Source organism: Amphiprion ocellaris, chromosome 11 (assembly GCF_022539595.1).
Source record: "Amphiprion ocellaris isolate individual 3 ecotype Okinawa chromosome 11, ASM2253959v1, whole genome shotgun sequence".
NCBI classification, from domain to species: Eukaryota; Metazoa; Chordata; class Actinopteri; family Pomacentridae; genus Amphiprion; species Amphiprion ocellaris.
In genome coordinates, this window is record NC_072776.1 from 15743950 (window position 1) to 15764042 (window position 20093).

At 38.4% G+C, this 20093-nt stretch overlaps 2 protein-coding genes across 2 annotated transcripts; both read left to right on the plus strand.

The window, feature by feature from the left end:
• The first annotated feature begins 5207 nt into the window (after positions 1-5207).
• Positions 5208-13018, plus strand: LOC111571844 (histamine N-methyltransferase-like). The gene is made up of 7 exons (XM_023275230.3): positions 5208-5365; positions 5982-6128; positions 7749-7801; positions 8751-8858; positions 10359-10489; positions 10668-10761; positions 12126-13018. The coding sequence occupies exons 2-7, from the start codon at positions 5992-5994 to the stop codon at positions 12485-12487; spliced, it is 885 nt and encodes a 294-aa protein (XP_023130998.2). The 5' UTR covers positions 5208-5365; positions 5982-5991; the 3' UTR covers positions 12488-13018.
• Positions 13019-15680: 2662 nt separating this feature from the next.
• On the plus strand, positions 15681-19625 carry LOC111571846 (histamine N-methyltransferase-like). The gene is made up of 7 exons (XM_023275231.3): positions 15681-15834; positions 15987-16129; positions 16999-17051; positions 17533-17640; positions 18178-18308; positions 18723-18816; positions 19178-19625. The coding sequence occupies exons 2-7, from the start codon at positions 15996-15998 to the stop codon at positions 19528-19530; spliced, it is 873 nt and encodes a 290-aa protein (XP_023130999.2). The 5' UTR covers positions 15681-15834; positions 15987-15995; the 3' UTR covers positions 19531-19625.
• Positions 19626-20093: the final 468 nt, after the last annotated feature.

A 20093-nucleotide genomic window follows, 5' to 3' on the forward strand; every position in this document is an offset into this window, starting at 1 on the left:
AATAAATGACAGTTTTGTTCTCATTAAGTTCAGAGTCAGAGTCAGCCAAAATAATGTACACACATCAGGAAAAGAAAAACTTTCATAAATGTTTCGTTTGTTTAAGTACTTCTACACATAGAGACCTCTTTCTAATTTTGATCAAATCAGGATAATTCTGTGTCCTGTTGTATGATGTTTTCCCAACAGATGGCGCTACCCTCATGAATGGAGCATCAACAAGTGACGTCTACAACACAACAGAAATGTCTGGAAGCCAGTGGCCACCACTTTGAGCACCTCTTGTAATTGTAGAGGCCAAAGATAACTTTTATTAATCTCGTGATGTCTGAATAAATTTGGTATTGAAATATTTATGCAAGTTTTTCTTTTCCTGATGTGTGTAAACATTATTTTGGCTGACTCTGTATAATGGGTTTCTGACAGGTCACCAGGCAACATCTTTTTATAATAATGACAAACATACCTGCATTCTACAGGAGTGATTTTCCTCATGTGCAGGTAAAGATGTGTGAGGAGCTTAGAGATGACAGGAGCAGGAGTCATCCTCACTAATTCAGCTTCCACCTAGAAACAGAAAGACCACAAACAAACACACTGATATACTCTCAAACGTTCAACCTCAGCCTCAATATATCTGTTTAGGAAGTGTTGTGTTTCTAAATTCTGCTGAAAGCATTGACAGACATTCTCTTACAAGGTTGTGTAAAAAGCAGCCTGTCCTCTGAGCTACTGAGAAATTTTCCTGAACAAAGTTTCTACGTGTAAATCAGCTCAACAAAAACTAAAGCCTCAGTCAGAGATAACAGGAATCGCAAATTATAAACAACTTTCTTTGTTAACTCAGACTTTCTGCTTCAACCTCACATAAAAAGGGGAGTTTAACTCGTCAGGTGACTGAAAATGAACGGCTTGTGCAGTTCTAGATCCAAAAGTAGGGTGTTTCAACTCATGTTTTACTACAAATACATGCAGTAATAAATAAATACAATGGCTGGTTGTTAGTTTATTCACTATTAATGTCACTTTATATACTGGATTGAACTTGAGCAGTGGAAGAGAGAAGGAATTTAATGAAATTATGGAGATTCAGAGAGGTAATGTTGCGCAATGTTAAGCGTGGTTTAATTCAAAGCAGCTGAATGTTAAACTTCAGTGCAGCTGAACAGGTTTCAGTTAACCTTAAAGTAAAATAACTTCTTTAAAAGCTAAAATAAACAGCAGAGAAATACAGGTTCAGAAGTTCGTTCTAATCATGACGGACAGCTGCGGCAGCAACTAACACAGCTGTTCAGCGGTAAGTTAGCCACCTGTGTTAATTAGCCCGCTAGCTAACTTAGCCGCTTAGCTAGCTAACGCCTCCGGACCAACTGCTCAAACACGACAAAACACAACTCTTCACAAGTCGCTGACTTAACGTACAACAAAACAACGCTACTGGTTAGAAGCATGTATCTTCTTACCGTGTTTTACTCCAAAAATAAGGTCAACAGCAGCCAGACATGCTACCAGACGTGCCGACCATAGCTATCGATAGAAGGCCAGATACGCTACCGCGCTGTCGTCTATGGTGTGACCAATCACTGCTCTCTGGCTCTCAGTCAGTCTGACCAATCACTGCTCTCTGGCTCCGCCCTCTGAGAATCTTGTTGTCGTTTGGCTCCACACTTGCTGATGACCACTTCCGGTCTCAGAAAATGAAAAAGAGAGGCAGACAGCCAAGCTGTGTACGTCGCTACGTCATCGCTACGTGAGGAGCCAAGCATGCGCAGAATGACCGGAATTCACTAAAGGAGAATTAACTGTATACATGAATAGAACGTCCACAGGAATTAGTTTATTCGGAATTAACATCGGAATAAACCAGGTAGTTTATTCGGAATTAAGTTTATTTGTAATTAACTTTTTAATTTGGAATTAAGTGTTTACAAGGAGATTTTAAAGCGGAATTAACTTTAATTCCGAATTAAAGAGGAATTAAAGAGCTCATGTAAACGTGGCAACTCTGAAACAAGCTTTCCTTTGCAGTCAGAACAGTCCACTCAGTGCCTCAGTTCAATAAGCCTTTCAAAACCCACCTGTACAGACATTTGCAGAACATTTAATCCTTTTTTTTAAATGCCTTGTTATCGCCTTTTTTACTGTTCCACTGTCTTTACTAATGTTTTATTGTCTTCTTTTAATGCTTTGTTGCTGCTTTCTAATGTGTTGTATGTTAATGTCTTCTGAAACTCCTTGAAGCTCCAGTTTTGAAAAGAGCTATATATATATATATATATACACATATATATATATATACACATTTATATATACATTTGTACAAATTGAGAACAAGCAGCATACTAGTAAGGTTTTAACAGGAGGTAATTGGCAAAATGGGACACTTTCAGAATTGATTTTTTTTTTTTAAAAGAAGTGTAGGATCAACCAGCCGTAATCAGTTTTTTAATAAATAAAGAGATGATTTTCATCCCCTGTCTGGAGCGCTGGAATTCAGGACACAGATAGATGACATCATAAGAGATTACTCAAACATTGTAAGTGATTTATTTCTTCTTTTGTTTGAACTGTATAACACCTACAGTTCATATATTGTACAGCCAAAATGAAAACAATAAATAACTATATGAGGCAAAACATAATTCGGTCCCTAACGTGTCTAGATTCCAGCTACCTAGCTTTTTCTAAATAACCTTCCCCTTAAATAATTTCTCCAGAGGTGCTCCATATGCAGCATTATTACAGTAATCTGATCTACGTAGCCTGCTTGTTGAATATCAGTGACATTGTGTTAACAATTCCTGTTTACAGAATTGATTCTTCATCATTTGATCTACACGACCAGTGAAAAGTTTGGACACACCTTCTCATTCAATGTTTTTTATTCAGTTATTTTCTAGATTGTGAATTAATACTGAAGACATCAAAACTATAAAACAATACACATGGAATTATGTCGTAAACAAAAAGTGTTAATCTTTAGCATTAATCTACAATGTAGAAAATAATACAAATAAATAAAAAGCATTGAATGAGAAGGTGTGTCCAAACTTTTCACTGGTTGTGTATAACTGTAAAATATCTTGGAATAAACAGTGATTATTTGTTTTAATATTTTAATAATATTATTTCATTTACTGATGTACGTCTGGAATTAAGTGCCACAGCCAGGTGACCACATTTTTTTCCTTATCGGATGCCTTTTTGGCAGTGTGTGAGCACTGGTATGGGGTTATTTTGTGTATTTCTTTAAAAGACATTGATTCTAAAGCTGTGTCCCCATTTAACACACCAAACAGCTAAGTATTGTCATTGTGAACATGCCAACGTTAGTGTTTAGCTCAAAGGACTGCCGTGCTGAAATACAGCACCACAAAGCTGCATGGCAATAAGTTCTTGTTATATATGACTTTGCATTACATAATCAAGCAAACAAGTATCACTGTCTGGGTATTTGTGTGCAAACAGAGAGACAGAGACCGACTTTGATATACTATTGAATATCTGGTATTGAAATAGCCAGAGTTAGTCAGACTGAGGCATTTCATTCCAGTTATTTGAATCATGGTACAAAATTGTCCTGATTACATGAACACCAGCGGCCAGGGATCTGGGAGGGGAGGTGGCATGTGGAGACCAATGAAGCCACAGAGATAAGGTGGTGCAAGCTCATATAATTAAGAAAAGGACTTTGAAGTTTGTCCTGACTTGAACATAGACCCAGTGAAGAGAGGACAAATTGTTGTAATAAGGTCAGCTTTCTTAGCTGTTGTTCTTGCAGGAGTACATAGTTCAAACGTAAAGTTTAATATTCAAGACTGCTGCTATTAAAATAATTTTTGTTTAACGCTGGAAAAAATATGAAGCACTGTTTTGATATGATGTGTGCAAGTGAGACCACCTAAAGTCTATGTCTATCCTTCCAGCAATATTAAACTCCTCTGTCCTGGTATTCAGTTTATATCTCTCCATTGCTATAAAAGCCAGAAATGTAACTCTTCCTTGCTCGGTCCCACTGCAACTGTGGATCTTTATGTGTTTTAAACCTGAAAAAGAGATCTCATCAGTAAGGCCGTGGAAGAGGGAACAGTCATTTCCAATTCCATAACTCAAAAGGGCCAGCCTTAGCCTGAAAAAAATCTGCTGTTTGCCATGTATAGCAAGGCGATGCTGCGTCAATTTGGATTCTGTTTCACATGCCAGAAAACACTGCGTGACGACAAGTGCAAGGCCAAGTTAGCATCCTTTGAGGGGCATCACAGCAAAAAGTGACATTGTTAAACTGAGAGCACATTCAAATAGATCACTACAGGATACTAACATTCCTCAGGATTCCCTCCCTGGAATCAAAGCTTATCAGATGGAGCCTGTGGCCTAATTACAGTCTAATTTGAGTTCTTGGCCTAATTCCTGTCTGTCTCACACTGAAACAAGTAGCAAATCTGTGAGCCACAGATGAGCCAAAAGAAATGACATTTACAGAATTCTCTCTCCTTTAAATGAAATGATATCCCCTTGTTTTCATGAAAAAACTGAACCTCTTATCGTGTGAAAGTATAAAAAATAATTTAGAGGTAATTATAAAATACTCTGCATCACATCTCACAGTTTTGACCTCCCTGACGCATGCTAAATGTCTCGGGATAAAAAAATTTTTTAAAAAATAAAGATCTTTCCAGCAACTGTGAAAATTGTGTCTTTGCAACTTTCAGTAAATCAACATTGTCTGCTTGTATTTTCCACAATGCAGAGGTGCAGGCTTGGACTCCACTCTCATGCCACAGTAATGCACAGGTGACAAATGTAAAACTGACATGATGGATTACTTCAGCAGCATTTTAGTGGTTGATGTTCATCTCGGGGAACATAAAAAGAAGCCACTGTCACTGCTATGCATGCGAATATATATATTGTTATCACATCATTTTTATGCCGAATTGTGTATTTTTCAGAAAATAAATAATATATTGGCCTATATAGTAAAATATCCACTATGATAGTAAAGCACACGCAGTCCATAATCCAAGTATGAACCAAAAAACTACTAAAGCTCCATATTAATTTCCAAGTTAGGCACACACATATTAAAAATAGACTCTTCTATGCTTTGTAATGCGATTGACTTTTGCAATTTAAAAAAAAAAACGCAGTTGTTTTCCAAGCAAACAGTGCTATCTGTTACCCATTACTGCCTGTTTGTTTAAAATTACACGCTGTCTCTGAGCTTTTGGCGTTTTATCATTGGATTGATTTTCCACGAAGGACTTCCTCTGCCAACCTTTCGCTCTCCTTTCAGGGACGCTGTGTCGCCAGCGGGAGAGTTGCTTCAGCGTGCAGACCTCCGCGGACGCAATCTGCGCGACATGTAAGTGAACGCATCTCGTCTCGATCTCTGTGTTGATAAAACCACCTTTGGTGGAGGTAAAGAAAATAAATACCCGATCAGACTGGTTCTGTGAGATCCACTGACAGATTCACGGTTCGCACTTGTTTCCTGAGCAGCTGCGCACATGTCGAGGAAGGGCGGTGGACTGGCCCTGCGTAAAGGCGTTGTGTGTTCTCTAAAGCATTTCTCTGCAGCTCAGCTCCGTCATGGCTGCATAAAATGTGGAGACGTGCCCAGTTTCTGCGCTCCTGTAGTCACGAATAATAGCGAGCCGCCCGAGTGAAGTTCGTTTCGGTTTGAAGTTGAGCTTCCTGAACTGCCAGAGTTTTAACGCAACCAGGGCAGCAAGATGGTGAATAGCAAACCCAATTATTTCTTCAGTGTAAATGGATTGCTTGGTTCTTTACAAAACGCGCGCGTTCAGCGGCCTTCAATGTGAAACAGGAAAAAAAAAAGTGTTGAAGTCCACAATGACTGATCTGAAAGCAGAGCCCTCAAACGCTGCTTAGAATACCGGGCCATGAAGCGTTCACATGTAACAGAAACTGTGTTTAAACCCAAATAAGATAGTAATAATAATGTTTTTCTCTGCCAGATTGTGCGTCATGGCATCTTCACTGACCAGTCTGGTTAATGATGATGGCAGATACCAGAAATCCTTCCAGCTTTTTTTGGAGCGCTCCTCTGAGCACCAGTGCATGCAGGATTTCATCCACAACAAGCTGCCAGACATACTGGCCAGGTAATCTACCACTCACAGCTGGAGCAGGGAACCCACACCACCACACAGTTCACTACAGGACACACCACGGTACAGCTGAGTATCATTTAGTGTCTCAGAATCCTGTAGTTAATTGCATTTTAAACAAGTTCTGTGAATGGGTTGAGCAATACGGGACAGGTTTATAAAAACTTAGGCAACTAAAGCATGCAAAAAAAGTTGGGTAATTGCCAGTGTGTCATTATCAGATTACCACAACACTCAAGCGTTAATACTGGCCTCAAAAATCCAGTAGGGATCAGCTCTACTACAGTCTGCATATAACTTGTTTAATGGCATGTCATAATTGCTGCTGATAAACAATGGCAGGAAATAGTCTTGACCTTTAAGCAGCCGACAAGGAAAGCAATGGACATGTTTCTACACATAATTTATAGCAAAAAGGAACATTTACCACCTCTTTTTTTTTCTAGTAGAACATGTAAGTACTACACATGGTGACAATTCTATCTATCTATCTATCTATCTATCTATCTATCTATCTATCTATCTATCTATCTATCTATCTATCTATCTATCTATCTATCTGTCTATCTATCTATCTATCTATCTATCTATCTATCTATCTATTTTGTTGACAAAGGATACATACACCTTGCACGTGTGAACTTGACTCAATCAGGCATGTGACAAAACAAATGTATTAAAATATAATCTGTGCAACTCAGTCGACACGCAGCGTCTTATTATCAGTTAGAACCACAATGACTTCATTTACACCTGCAGGGAAATTTCCTTTTAACAGTTAGTTAAGATTATGGAAGCAGTAAAATGATACATTAATGCAAGAAATCACCAGGGTGCGTAGTCTTTTAGTAACAGGGTTGATGACATCAAACACGGTTGCCAGGTTACCAAACAGGGGATATAGACAACAACCAAGATGGCTTGTGAAAACCTCCTTGGTATGTCGCATAGATGTGACCCTGTGGCTAACAGTTCAATATCTGGCCTGGAGAAATGTTCCATCATGGTAATATGACAAGCGTGGCACCATTTATTCTCAATAGATATTTATTTCTGCTGAAACCAGTCTTCAGTGGTAGTTAATTCAGACTAAACTCAGTCTTCACTGTTCACTCACAAAATCAAGTAACCGACTACACAAGTGTTCATAGATTAACTAGCCAATGAGTGACAGTGAGTGAATGTTTATGGAAATTCCAGCTCTGCCTGTTATATATTTTCCATGTTGATGTGAGCTGTGGGAGATGATTGACAAGCTGCAGAGAACCTCACACAGCTCTCTGCTGCCTGCGACGGTCTGAGAAGCAGATCAGAGATGAATCTGGAGAGATGTGACTCACGAAGTAAATTAAAAGGTGTAATAGTGTTATTAAAAATCAGACGGTGAGTGACAGAACATGCCATAGCAACGATCAAAGCCTCTGTATTTGTAGATGCTTCAGTCGCTAGATCTGAACATCTCACGTACCCAAGTGTCAGGCAGAATTGACAGTTACAAGCCCAAAAATGTGACCCACATTTGACAGGTTGGAAGATGTGAATTTCAAGGCTTTACTTTCTGAGGACTCAGAGGGTGTGTGTGTGTGTGTGTGTGTTTTTTTTCTCTCCCCTTAGCATTGGAAATGGAAAGTCCCATCTAAATGTCATTGGAGTTGGAAGCGGAGCTGGTAAGAACGCTCAGTCTAGGACACTGTCACTGCTGAACTTACCTTATGTTTAATGTGACACATTAAATATCTGGGTGACCTCTGCAGCAGACAGCTAAGGTGAGGAGGCTTTTTTGAATCAGTCTGCTGTTCTTCTTGCTATTGCTGAGCTCTCATTTGTGGCAGCAGAAAAAAAAACAACTTTACCCTTATTATCGCTGTCAAGGGTTTGCAGACATCTGTCCAGCTGTCAGATTATTCCAGTTGTCTGTCAGACAAAGTGACCTCCCCATTCTCCAGCTTTACTGCACATTGTCTCCAGCGCTCATGGTTAGTTTTTTTTTTTTTTGCTTGAGCATACCCATTACATGCCCTCAGAGTGCTGTTACCCTTTACTTATGTCAAAGCCAATCGTTTTAATTTACCTGAGCTGTCATGTCAGTGTCATAATGGATCGACATTACAGATTCTCTAATGGACTGTAAAATCCATTAGAATGACTGCAGCCTCCCCTGAAAGGTATTATTCAGTCTAATCAAAAAGATTCAGTGCATTTCTACATCAGCCCCTTTGCTTAAATTTGCTCCTTTGTACATGGCAACTTGTCACCTTCAATGAGAGCTAGAACAAAATCACCTGCCTTTGGCTAATTTTTACTGAAAGGAATATCAAAGTCATAACTCTTCCCCTTGGTTTTGAGTGCAGTATTTTTCTGAAATAATTGCAACATAAAATGTCTGATTTTTTATTTTTTTTTTGCAAAACTGAAAAGTGCAATTGGCTTTTATCTGCTTAAATGTGCAGCACCACTTGAACTGGAGCATTACGATGAAATGTGACTTGATGTGCAAAAATTTCTCTTTGAATTATTTTTAACGGGGTGGGTGGGAAAGTGGGTCAAATTTGTATTTGCAAGAAAGAGTTGGCTTTTTGAAATTGAAAAAAAACCCCAACGTTTTGGTACCTCTAGGTGACATTGACCTAGAGATGCTCTCTGAGCTCCATCAGAAGCACCCAGGGGTGACAGTGGATAACGAGGTGGTGGAGCCGAGCAGCCAGCAGCTACATAACTACAGAGGTACACTTTTTTATAGGCACACACTCCTCTCACATATCACGAAATGCAAACTCTGTATTCACATGCTCTCCAAAATATGTTTCAATATTTAATTTAACAACAAAAAAGGTGCGTTCTGTATTGTATTTTTAATGCTGAAAATACATTTTAAAGCAGCCTTGGCTTTCGCGCTAATGAATTAGTAATGCAGTTATTCCCGTCTTAGTCAGAGAACGGTCCTTTAACTAACAGTCCCAGCGTAGATTCCAGCCTTGATGTCAGCAACAATTCACTCCTCTGAAGTGTCTTTGAGTGAAACACTGAATCGTTACGAGCTGCAAGCCGGCTGCTCTCTGACCAGCATCTAACACAGCTACCTCCAATGACTCACACACACATTATCTCTTCAGATGCTGTACTTCATGAAAATCATAGTTAAACAGATGAACCCGCTTGTTTCTCATTTTTGACTTTTGCACTACAAGTGGGTCTCTTTGTTTGGATGTTTCAGCTGTGTCTGCTCGTGCACACGTCTTTGCCAGATTTAGTATTATCAAAGGAATGTTGCAACACGTGTTTATATCTTTTGTGATTTCAAGCCTGTGATGCTTGCCTCTGTTGAATCAACAGTTCACAGAAAGGTCACGGGTGCGCAAATTTGCCTTAGATAACCGAAACAAACTGTTCTGTAATCGATAATTAATTAGTATTAAGTGTACAACTGTATACACGTGGGTCAACATAAGCTATAATATATGTATTATGCATATACAGTATACAGTGAAACTACTGAGTATAAATATAAAGTGTCTGCATTCAGCCAGGTCCAGACAGGGCAGAATTTATCGGGTGTATAGTAATGTATGTTTTTGTCTGTCTAGAACTTTTTTTTTCTACTCTTATCCTCAGTGTTTTAGTACACATAAAGCACTATATGTCTGCTGCCATTTGGCTAGAACTCTTATGAAAATGAAATTAGTTAAAGTGACATACAAAACTATGACAAGCACAGATTAGATGGACTCTACATGCAAAACTAAGCGTTTAAAGCAAACTATTTAAAATTCTAGTGTATACAATCATTTGCACTTGACTTCTTTTAATTGGATACAATACTAAGGTCACATTTACCCCCATATGATTCTGCCAAGTGGCTCCCGTTGTTTTTAATGAGGTGTGCAAAAGTAAGTTGTGTTTGTTTTGATAGTTCAGGTGCAAATTACCCAAGTTCTTTCCAACACTGTGAGAGGTGTCGGCTCCCAATAACACAGTCTGAAATAAACCTAGTCAGCGTAGGAAGCAAAATTTCAAGATACCTTTACTTCATTGTTGACTTTAACATATGAAATATATATTGTCAAGTGTAATGTTCTGCCACATTGTCTGATACTAAGAGACACGTCATTCAATCAAGGCAACACGGAATGGTAGTAGAGGCTCTGCATTTGGCATTGTAGCATTTCTGTATAAATTCATTGACATATAGATTACAGTTTATATCTGTCAATGGTCTTTCTGCAGTTTCAGTGTCACAGAAAAAAGATTTAGATTACATCACGTTTACCTGGAACAAGATGACGGCCTCTGAGTTTGAGGAGCACTGGAAAGAGAAAAAGATGACAAAGAAGGCAGACTTCATTCACATGATACAGGTTGGTGTTGATGATGTACTCCGACGCCGCAGACTGTATTTTTGACACATCTAGGTCACATACATTTGGTGGCACTCAACAGCAATTAATCCCATTAGAACATCTGTCTAGCATAGCATTATAATTAGACACTCTATGAATGTGGTTATCAGCTCATTATCTGCGGTGAAATCGACAGATGCTGTACTATGTGAAGGATCCTGCAGCTACCATCAGCTTCTTCCAAAGTCTCCTTGATAAGAATGGGAAGCTTCTTATCATTCTCGTGTCGGGTAAGTGAATGGATCCAATTTTAAATCAAGACTTTTTATCTTTTTCTTCTCTCTGATGTGGATTATAACGCTGTGCTTAGACAGCAGACGTACTGGTTATACCTACAGTACATTTACGGAAGAAAACCGGCTTAAAAGTGAAAACAAAAAGCCTTTAATATATAAAGATGGGTGACAAATTAAAGGCAAAAGCATCATAAAGTGGGTCACCATGTGCCACCCGAATAACTTCTTTGCTTCTGTGTATATTTTTCAAGTCTTTGGAACTCTAATGGGAGGAGGAAACGCCATTCTTCCAAAAGATATTCCCTCATTTTGTGTTCACAAAAATTGCAAATCTCCCAAAGGTGTTCTCCTGGGTTTAGACCAAGTGACAGTGAAGACCACAGCATGTGATTCACATCATTTTCATCCTTATCAAACCATTCAATGACCCCTCGTGCTCTATGGTTGGAGGCATACCGATCACAGAATAAAGGTGATCACTCAGAACAACTCTGTATTGATTTGCACAGCCCTTCCCTCTATGGGAGCAAGTGGACCCAAACCATGGCAGCAAATAGGCCGCGCACAGCAAACAAAAAGAGCCACTGGGTTCAGGTTGCTTCTTCGAATTTGTCATCCGTCTGTATATTGTGCACATTTGTCATTGTGGAAGGTGAAAAAGCAGTTGTGCTGCCATTTGAACTTATTTTTGTTTTTACCCAGTTCAGTAAGAAGCACGTCTATTGCTGAGAAGAATAATGTAACCCCCAAACGGCATATTTCAGAGTCGCTTTCTCAAGCTTTTGGCAACAAACACCTGCTCTCACGCTGCTACGCTGCCTGAACAATGCTCACCCTAAATAAGAGGATGCCTCAAAGCCACTCTTTCATGAAAAAATAGTCAGTTATTCAGACTGTTTTCCCACATCAGCAGTAATATGGGTCCATGAACATGGCAGGGAACAAAAGACACAGTTTGCTGGCTTTAGCCGAGGAATGCAAGAACACAGAGACCTCAAATCTAAATCTATTACAGACTGAAATGTCCATAAAAATATGACTGTAAAAGCAATCTGTAACAGGTTACATAAATGTCTCTCCATGTTACTAAGTGTAACCCATGTTAAAAGGAGTCACTTCTTTCCGGGTATATTAAATACCTGCAGCGATCAAAAAGCACCATGAACCATATTAACATTTGCAAGGTGAGAGTGCTGCCGTGCACATTGATGCATGTGGGGTTACTTCTATCGACCACTAGCAAGTCAGAATTTGTATTTATTCAGTGAAATATCTCCACATCCAGTAGATGGTAGGTAGCAAACACCATGCTTGCTGGCGTGTTGAAGTTAGCCTTGTTTTCATGGCATCTGTTCCAGGGGAGAGTGGTTGGGGGAAGCTGTGGCGGACCTACAGGCATCAGCTCTGTAATCCTGACATAAGTCAGTGTGTGACCACTGAAGACATCAAAAACATCTTGGACTCCAAGGGTGTGCGCTACCAGAACTACGAGCTGCCATCTCAAATGGATATCACGGAGTGTTTCACTGAGGGAGATGAGAAGGGAGAGCTGCTGCTTGATTTTCTTACTGAGGTGCTGAACTTCAGCAAAACAGCCTCACCTGAGCTGAAAGCTGGTGTGTTGAAGCTGCTTCGGCACCCAGAGTGTAGTGTGGAGTCCAACGGCAAGGTTATCTTCAACAACAACCTTGGAGTGATAGTCATTGAGCAACTCACTTAAAAACATGCTGTCAGTTTGCTACATTTTCAGTAGATTGATTACATGGTTAAATTAATTTGAAACAACATGTATAACAGTTTATAATTAACAAGGTTTTAGCCTGTGGGAAATATGTTGGCACCTTTGTACAAAAGTTTTCTATCAATAAAAGGCATTTGTTTGTTGTTAGCAATTGTTGTAGATTTTTTTTTTATTAATTCTGCCATTTCTACTATGTGCTAAATGACAACGATTTGATTGCATTTTTTTATTGTCATGATCCACTCGCATATTCCCACAAATGCGAGGATCAGAGTCTTTATCACCTTCAGATTTTACCATGTTATAATTATTAGTAAAGTATAGTTAGCAACTACTACTTCATTAGATAGTATATTCTTGGGAATCTAAAAATGAACAGTTAGTTTTGTGCTGAGATTGTGCTCTTCATGTTAAACTGAAAGTGTCTGGATTGTGTATTGAAATCGATGCCACTGTTATGTACATTGATGAGAAAACTTGAATTGCCAAAATTAAAACAAGGACCTGCGAGCACTGGCCTTTCTTTTTTGCATACAGTTGCCATTTACACTGGAAAAAATGACCCTCTCAAAACAAGAAAAAATAACTTATTTCAAGGAACTTTTACCTTGAAATAAGTGAAAAAAATCTGCCAATAGACGAACTGAAAAATGGCTTGATAAGATTTCTGAAAATAAGATATGATATTTAGAATATTGAGATCTTAAAATTAGCCGGGAAAACTTATTTTAAGCTATATTTTACCAGGATTGTCAAGCTTGGGTGTCTTAAAGTAAGCCAGATATGCTAAAAAAATAAATAAATAAAAAATATTTTTTCACTCGAAAATAGATTTTTGATTTCATGTAACCTCCTAATTTGAGATGTATTAAACTTATTTTGAATTTTCTTGTAAAATTCAACTCAAAACAAGATAATTTTAAGATTGTTTGACTTAACAAGATATTTAAGATGCATTGTCTTAAAACAAGTCCCTCCATCTTGCTGAAATGTCACTTGTTAAGTGAATTTATCTTAAATCAAGTGGGATGAGACATTTTGACTAAAAATAGGACAAACAGACTTGGTAAGATTTTGAGTTTTTGCTGTGTAATTTATTTGCAACACTGACTAGTAGAATTCATTCTGAGTGACTAGACAGTGGAGATTTGAAGTTGCTTTGGAGTTCATACAGTTTAGATTGGATTTATACATTATTTTGACTTCTGAGGTCAGTGAATGATTAGGAATTACAGCTTACAGATGCAAACATAGATACCAACCAGTCAAGTATCGTTCATTTTTTACACAAACTGCGATAACTGTACAGCTCAAATGTAATTATACTAAAAGCATTGTCTTTTTAACTAAACACTCTGTGTGTCGGTTGCATATATACTGATAAATACAATATATTGGTTGTAAACACAGGGACAGTCATAGCATCTGTTGGTGTTCGTGACACACAGTAGCTGAACTGGTGGCACCATCTTGAGGGCAGCATGACTAACTGATCTGTGAACTACAGGTACAGATCCAGGACAAACAAAGCACTGTAAATAATCATCAACCAATTCCACATTTAAAGTACAGAAGAAAAAACTGCACCAAGTATCACATTTTGCATACAATGTTGTAGTTTAGCCACTGTCAAAAAAATGGGAAATTAAAACGTGCTTTTACATTTTTTTAAATCTTTGAACTGGAATATCTTGACTGCCTACTGTCCACACACATCAAATACAAGCACACAGACACACACAGACACACACACACACACACACACACACACACACACACACACACACACACAGACACACAGGTGTCCTCAATAAAAAGGGATTAACTGTCGCAGCTAATCCTGTTTGCTGTTTGTTGTTTGTTTGTTTTTTTAACATTGTTTGTCACTGCACCACATTCCCAACAACTAAGAAGAACCATCATTGATTTAAAGGCTTTATCTTATCTATGAATCTGTTCAAAAAGAAAGAAAGAAAAAACTGATCAAAAGTCAGATCTTGATCACTAATTCTTTACATTTTTCCACTGCTCTCAGAGCCTGAAGTAAAAGCCAGAGACAGAAAATTCTGCTCCAGTGAAGCAGCTTCTCTCGTATTGGTTTTTCCCTCATCCTTTCTTTTCCAGTATCTGCCTTTCACAGGCTCATATTAGATAAGAGCCCTCTTCTCGACATCCAGCTACCAATCAATAGAACGATGTCAACCATGTAACTGTGACATATTTTGTAATATAAAGAATGAAACTGTCTATAGAAATCCAACACTTTTTCAGAGCATCTAAGGCAGCATACACTAATCTGTGCAGGCCTTCTACAGTTTGCATTGTCCTGCTGGGGAGGCTGCCGGAGTTGGGGAGTGTCATTACCATGGGTGTGGTTTTCTAGTTCTGAATGGCAGGGCCCAAGGTTTCACAGCAGAATATTGCATTGTAACAATATGATTTATGTTATACTGTTCATCTGTCAGTGGTTTTAATCTTGTGGCTCATTGGTGTATATCAGATTATGGATTTATTTCACTTTGTCACAAACAGGTGTGTCTACAGTGAAACTCATTGCATTGCAGTTTAGATAAACATATGCAAAACAAATACAATATGACACCCTGACAAAACATCTCAGAGCCATTCCGGTTCACATTTACTGTAGCGTGACGAGGGAGCACAATATGCACTCAAAGTATGAAAGGGCTAACGCGTACAAACATGGACAAGACAGGACACAGGCTACGACACATCACATTTCCTCTCACACTCACCAGCAAACAGGAGTCATGATTTCAGCTAATTTGCATGTGTTTGGAATCTAACTTAGCAACTCACTGTTGAGCAACAACAATGTTGTTCTTAAAAGGAAAAATTGTGTAGTGTTGGTGAAGATATGTTGCCTCTTAGTGTGGTAAAGGAGCAAATAACGTGTCTGCTAGTAAATATTATTGTGAAAGCATCCCTAGCAACCTTAAAATACTGTAGACTATGCTTGCAAGGTTTAAATAGTCCCAGAGTAGGGGCTTATGCTTTACAATGTAACATACTGAATGAATAATAGTTTGAATATATACTGAAACTACTACTTTAAAACTATTTTTTTTTCAGTTTGAAAGAATTAAAAAATATATATATTACAATTTATAAATTCAACAGTTGTTTGTGCTACAAATGATATGGCTGTTTCTGCGGTGCAGGCAAATTCATGAGTTATGCAACAGAAGCTCTCTGGAAGGAAGCCAGCGAGGCTGTAGGAGGGGACAGCAACTCTGCTGCTTTAAAGAGTGAGAGCACAACCGAGTCTCTGTCTTCATTCTCCTCTTTCCAAGTCCAACTTAAAGGTAATTTTTAATGCTCATAATGTACCATTGAATTACTTATATGATTTGAAACTGATTTAGTAACTTCTTTTTTGTTTGGAAGTTTGAGTTTTTCATGCAAATTTGCTTATTGTTTGATTTCTAACTCACTCACTATTTGTAATGCATTGCAGGAATCAGCTATGGCCGTGGAACCAACCAGCGTGTGTTATGAGGGCAACATTGTCCCGAACTTCCAGTTCTACCTGGAACACTCAGAAGAACACAAGGCCATGCTGCAGTGTGTTCAAAATGTCCTGCCAGGAGAATTTACAAGGTAGAGCAGAAAAGAGTGAAATGCTTCACTACACTTCTCATCTTTTACTTATTTTTTATTACCAACACAAACTGCAAACTGCCTTCTTTTTGTCTTATTGTGTTTTTTCGGCGAGTGCTATCATTTAACTCACTGAGTCAACACCTGGAGAATGTCTTTTCAAAGGGAGATGAAAAACAGGAAAAACAAGTATATGAGAGTTCAAGGATAAAGCTCCAGCCAAAAAATATTTCCACTGGTCAAAAGTCCAGTTTTCTTTCTGCTTGTGCCCTTTTCCTGAGCAAAAACAGTCCTGACGACTCAGGGCAGCACAGTGCAATTTCATCATCATTTTCTCATTAATACCAATGAAAATAATACATTTTATTTGTATAGCACTTTTCAAAATACTCAAAGACACTTTACATAGCTACATTATAAAATCAAATTAAGTGTATTTTAAACTACGAGATTGTAAAAAATTTCCATCACATAAAATCCTTGTCCCACTGTTGATGACTGTAAATTCCTTTTTTCCACTGTGTAGCAACATTTAGAGAGTTTTTTCATATGCAGTCACATGTATGGAAAACTATGGGTTAATCAGAAAATGTTAGTAATATAAGGAGAAACTATTGGAACGTTTGTCATGTAGCTATGGAGTGGATATGACCATCACAAAGAAGTCTTGAACAAAGGACAAGGATTTTTTTTTTTTTTTGAAGAGACTGGTAATTTTTAAAATGAGAAATTTAAACTGTCAAGCCAAAAAATTGCCAAATTATTTGTTTCAATCAGCAGCCTATGCGTTATACAGTATATTAGCTATTATGTACTATTGGGTTATTTGAAATGTATTTGTGTCAATACCAGTTTCCCTTTTAATGCAGGATTGGGGCCAGTAAAAGCAGCCTGGATGTTCTTGGTGTTGGAAGTGGCGGAGGTATGTCAAGAAATACAACATGTGTGTTTGTAGAACATACAGTATATTTCTGTAGTACTTTACTGTGATAGTTTTGCCTGACTTGATTGACATAAACCAAAAGGTTTCCACTGAAACCGATCAGTATGCTCCTCATAAGGGTGAGGTAAGGACAATTCACATCACCAGCCAGTATCCACAGAGGCCTCTACAGGTTAAATGAGGACAAAGGTATTGCAGTTTGTACTGGGCCCCACTAGAGACCACTATAGGTCATAGATCACTAAGATTACTGCACAGCGGCTACATCAAAGTCTTTGTTCAGGACTGTGGAGGCAAGACTATCGAGAAAACATGTACACTTGAGTCAAATATATTTGACATTAAGCTTGAAATGAGGTTTGAATGCATTAGAAATGTTGGCAATGTTACAGTCAAATATGTTTTGGGACATTTTCTCATTGAAGCAGCATAACACTTCAAACTCCTTGCTATATTTCAGGGGAGATGGATGTCCACATGCTCTCTCTGCTGCAGTCTATGTTCCCTGCTGTTCCTATCACTGCTGACATTGTGGAGGGAAGCTCTAAGCTCAGTGACAACTTCAAAGGTATTGACAATTCACATTCAAACCACCCACTGAATGTTTTTGTTTTGCAATTTAAGGATCATATTTTGTTATTCTATTATGTCTTTCATTTCTCCTCCTTAGAAGTTGTAGCATTAGTGCATGATGCTGAAATCAGGTAGCACTGGGATATATGCTGGTGATACTTTCATCTGAACACAGACTGAATGTTTTTGGTCATTGCATCATGGGCTTCACAGGTCCACGTCCCCTCTCTACAAGAACTCAACAGTCTTTGCTTTTCTAGCGCAGAATGCAATCGCATCTCTACATATTTTCTTTTCTATTTTGGTTCTCTGTTTTTGAACATTAATTGAGGTACCCACAATGCCTTGTGGGGTAGCTGTGGAACTGCATGCTCTAAATGGATTATAAACAGCTCAACCTTGTTTTATATTTGTTGTTGTTTTGTATTTGATTTATATCTCGATCAAGGATCGCTTAATGAAATGTTCTCACAGACTGGTAGATCTTTTTGTTTTTGATTATTTGTGTTGTTTTCTTATGTGCAACTTTAAGCTTTGGTAGCTAAGACTGCTAACCTTCAGACAATCCCATTTGACTGGCATGTGATGCACAGTGGAGACTATGAGAAGCAAGTGAAAGCAAAGGGAGATATCAAGAAATTCGACTTCATACACATGATTCAGGTATTTTTTTTTTTCATATTCAGGGCAACAAGATTGTGGGTTCACATTTGGCCTCCAGATTTTGCATGTTGTCTCCATGTCATTTTGGATTGCCACCTGTCAGTATGATGGGCTAAAATGTATTATAAACTGCTGGCAGAATGTATCTCACTCTGTGTAAGCAACAAGATATATTTAGGTCCTCTCTAAACCCTGCACTGCTGCTTGAATTCAGCTGGGACCGCACTGAGAGTAGTGTTTTCTCCCAAACAAAAGTGTGCGACGATGAGTGCTATATAAATAGTAATGCAGCCTTTGATATAAGATGTCCCTGGTAGATGAACTATAAATGAAAACACTTCTAAGAAGGCATTTGCATGTATTCAAGCTTCGAGAGGTCAATATAAAGGTCCCCATTAATGCTTTTCTCAACAGATGATCTACTATGTGGATAACCTTGGTGAAACAATCAAGTTTTACCAGAGCCTTCTGAAGAAAAACGGCAGGCTTATGGTCATTGTTGAAGCAGGTAAGCAGAAGCAGTTTACAGGTGCCACGTTCAGATTATTTAAATGTATAATTACAATTCTTATGCAATGCAAATCTGTTAGACTATGATTAATATGACTGAAAAGCGAAAAGTTTTATTCTTTGTGTCTTTACTCCTATGGAATACGTATTCTGTTTATGCTGGAACAACAGTGCCCTCTTCGGTTTCTGTGTTGGAAAGAAAATCAGCCGGAGCTACATGCTAAACATGCTATGTTGAGGATTATTTGGCTTACCAGCCCTTTTAACTGCAATATAAGATCATAGGCTGACCAAACTTTGCAATACTTTTGTTGTTTTTGTTCTGTAAGTAACTCCCTGTTTAATGCCACGCTATCCAGCAAACAGTGGCTGGGACCTTCTGTGGAAAAGTTTTACGAATGAGCTGTGCACCCATGAAATCAAGGAGTACCGCTCATCAGCTGAAGTTATCGCCTGCCTGAAAAAACAAGGTCTGAAATATGACGAGCATCCAGCTCCCAACTCCTTCGACATCACCGAGTGCTTCAATCCAAGCAGCGAGACTGGACAACGTCTGCTGAATTTCATGACGGCACAAGACCACTTCCATGAATCCTTCACCCCAGAAATCAGAGCAAGCATGCTAGACCTTCTCAGAAACAAGTGCAGCACTGAAAAAGATGGCAAGGTGTTCTTTAACAGTGATATGAAGTGCATTCTTGTTCATGGTTGAGTGTGCCCTGTGGGAACATGCTCATACACTTTTTCGTTGTTGTTGTTGTTGTGTATGTTTCCCACAAAGAATAAATACATACATGAATCCTCAAATTTTTTGTGCCTCATAAAAATTAGATACAATAAATGCATCTTCAGAAAACAACTATATCCAAATTCTTTATTGGCTGACACCTAATTCTAGTTATATGAGTTCAGAATCTTTGTCATTACAGTTGTACCTCTTTTTAATATATAAAGAAGTCTGATATTAGATTTTGTCCCGTCATATCAATGGCATTATAACAGGCAATGGAAAAGATCATTCTTAGTGATGGAGCGCTCACTTCGTCTTACAGTCTTTCTTTCACTGTTGCGGTTTGTGAAACTACAACTTAACTATTGTGTTCCACTCTCATTGCTCTCACAGCATAATTTTTGGCCACAGCAGATAAGAAAATAAAATAAGCTGTATCGCTGTGCTCTACTAGGTGAACCTTAATGGAGAATTTAGCAACTAAAAGGCGATATATTTTCAAGAATTAGTGGAGCCTGAAAACTAAGCACCGACCTCTGGGACTG

Bases quoted from the DNA above. Each gene is read 5' to 3' on its own strand.
- LOC111571844 (XM_023275230.3), top strand. From the start codon at position 5,992: ATGGCATCTTCACTGACCAGTCTGGTTAATGATGATGGCAGATACCAG. The intron at 6,129-7,748 runs GTAATCTACCAC...CTCTCCCCTTAG, and splicing joins CTGCCAGACATACTGGCCAG to CATTGGAAATGGAAAGTCCC. The intron at 8,859-10,358 runs GTACACTTTTTT...GTCTTTCTGCAG, and splicing joins GCAGCTACATAACTACAGAG to TTTCAGTGTCACAGAAAAAA.
- LOC111571846 (XM_023275231.3), top strand. From the start codon at position 15,996: ATGGCCGTGGAACCAACCAGCGTGTGTTATGAGGGCAACATTGTCCCG. The intron at 16,130-16,998 runs GTAGAGCAGAAA...CTTTTAATGCAG, and splicing joins CTGCCAGGAGAATTTACAAG to GATTGGGGCCAGTAAAAGCA. The intron at 17,052-17,532 runs GTATGTCAAGAA...GCTATATTTCAG, and splicing joins TGGTGTTGGAAGTGGCGGAG to GGGAGATGGATGTCCACATG.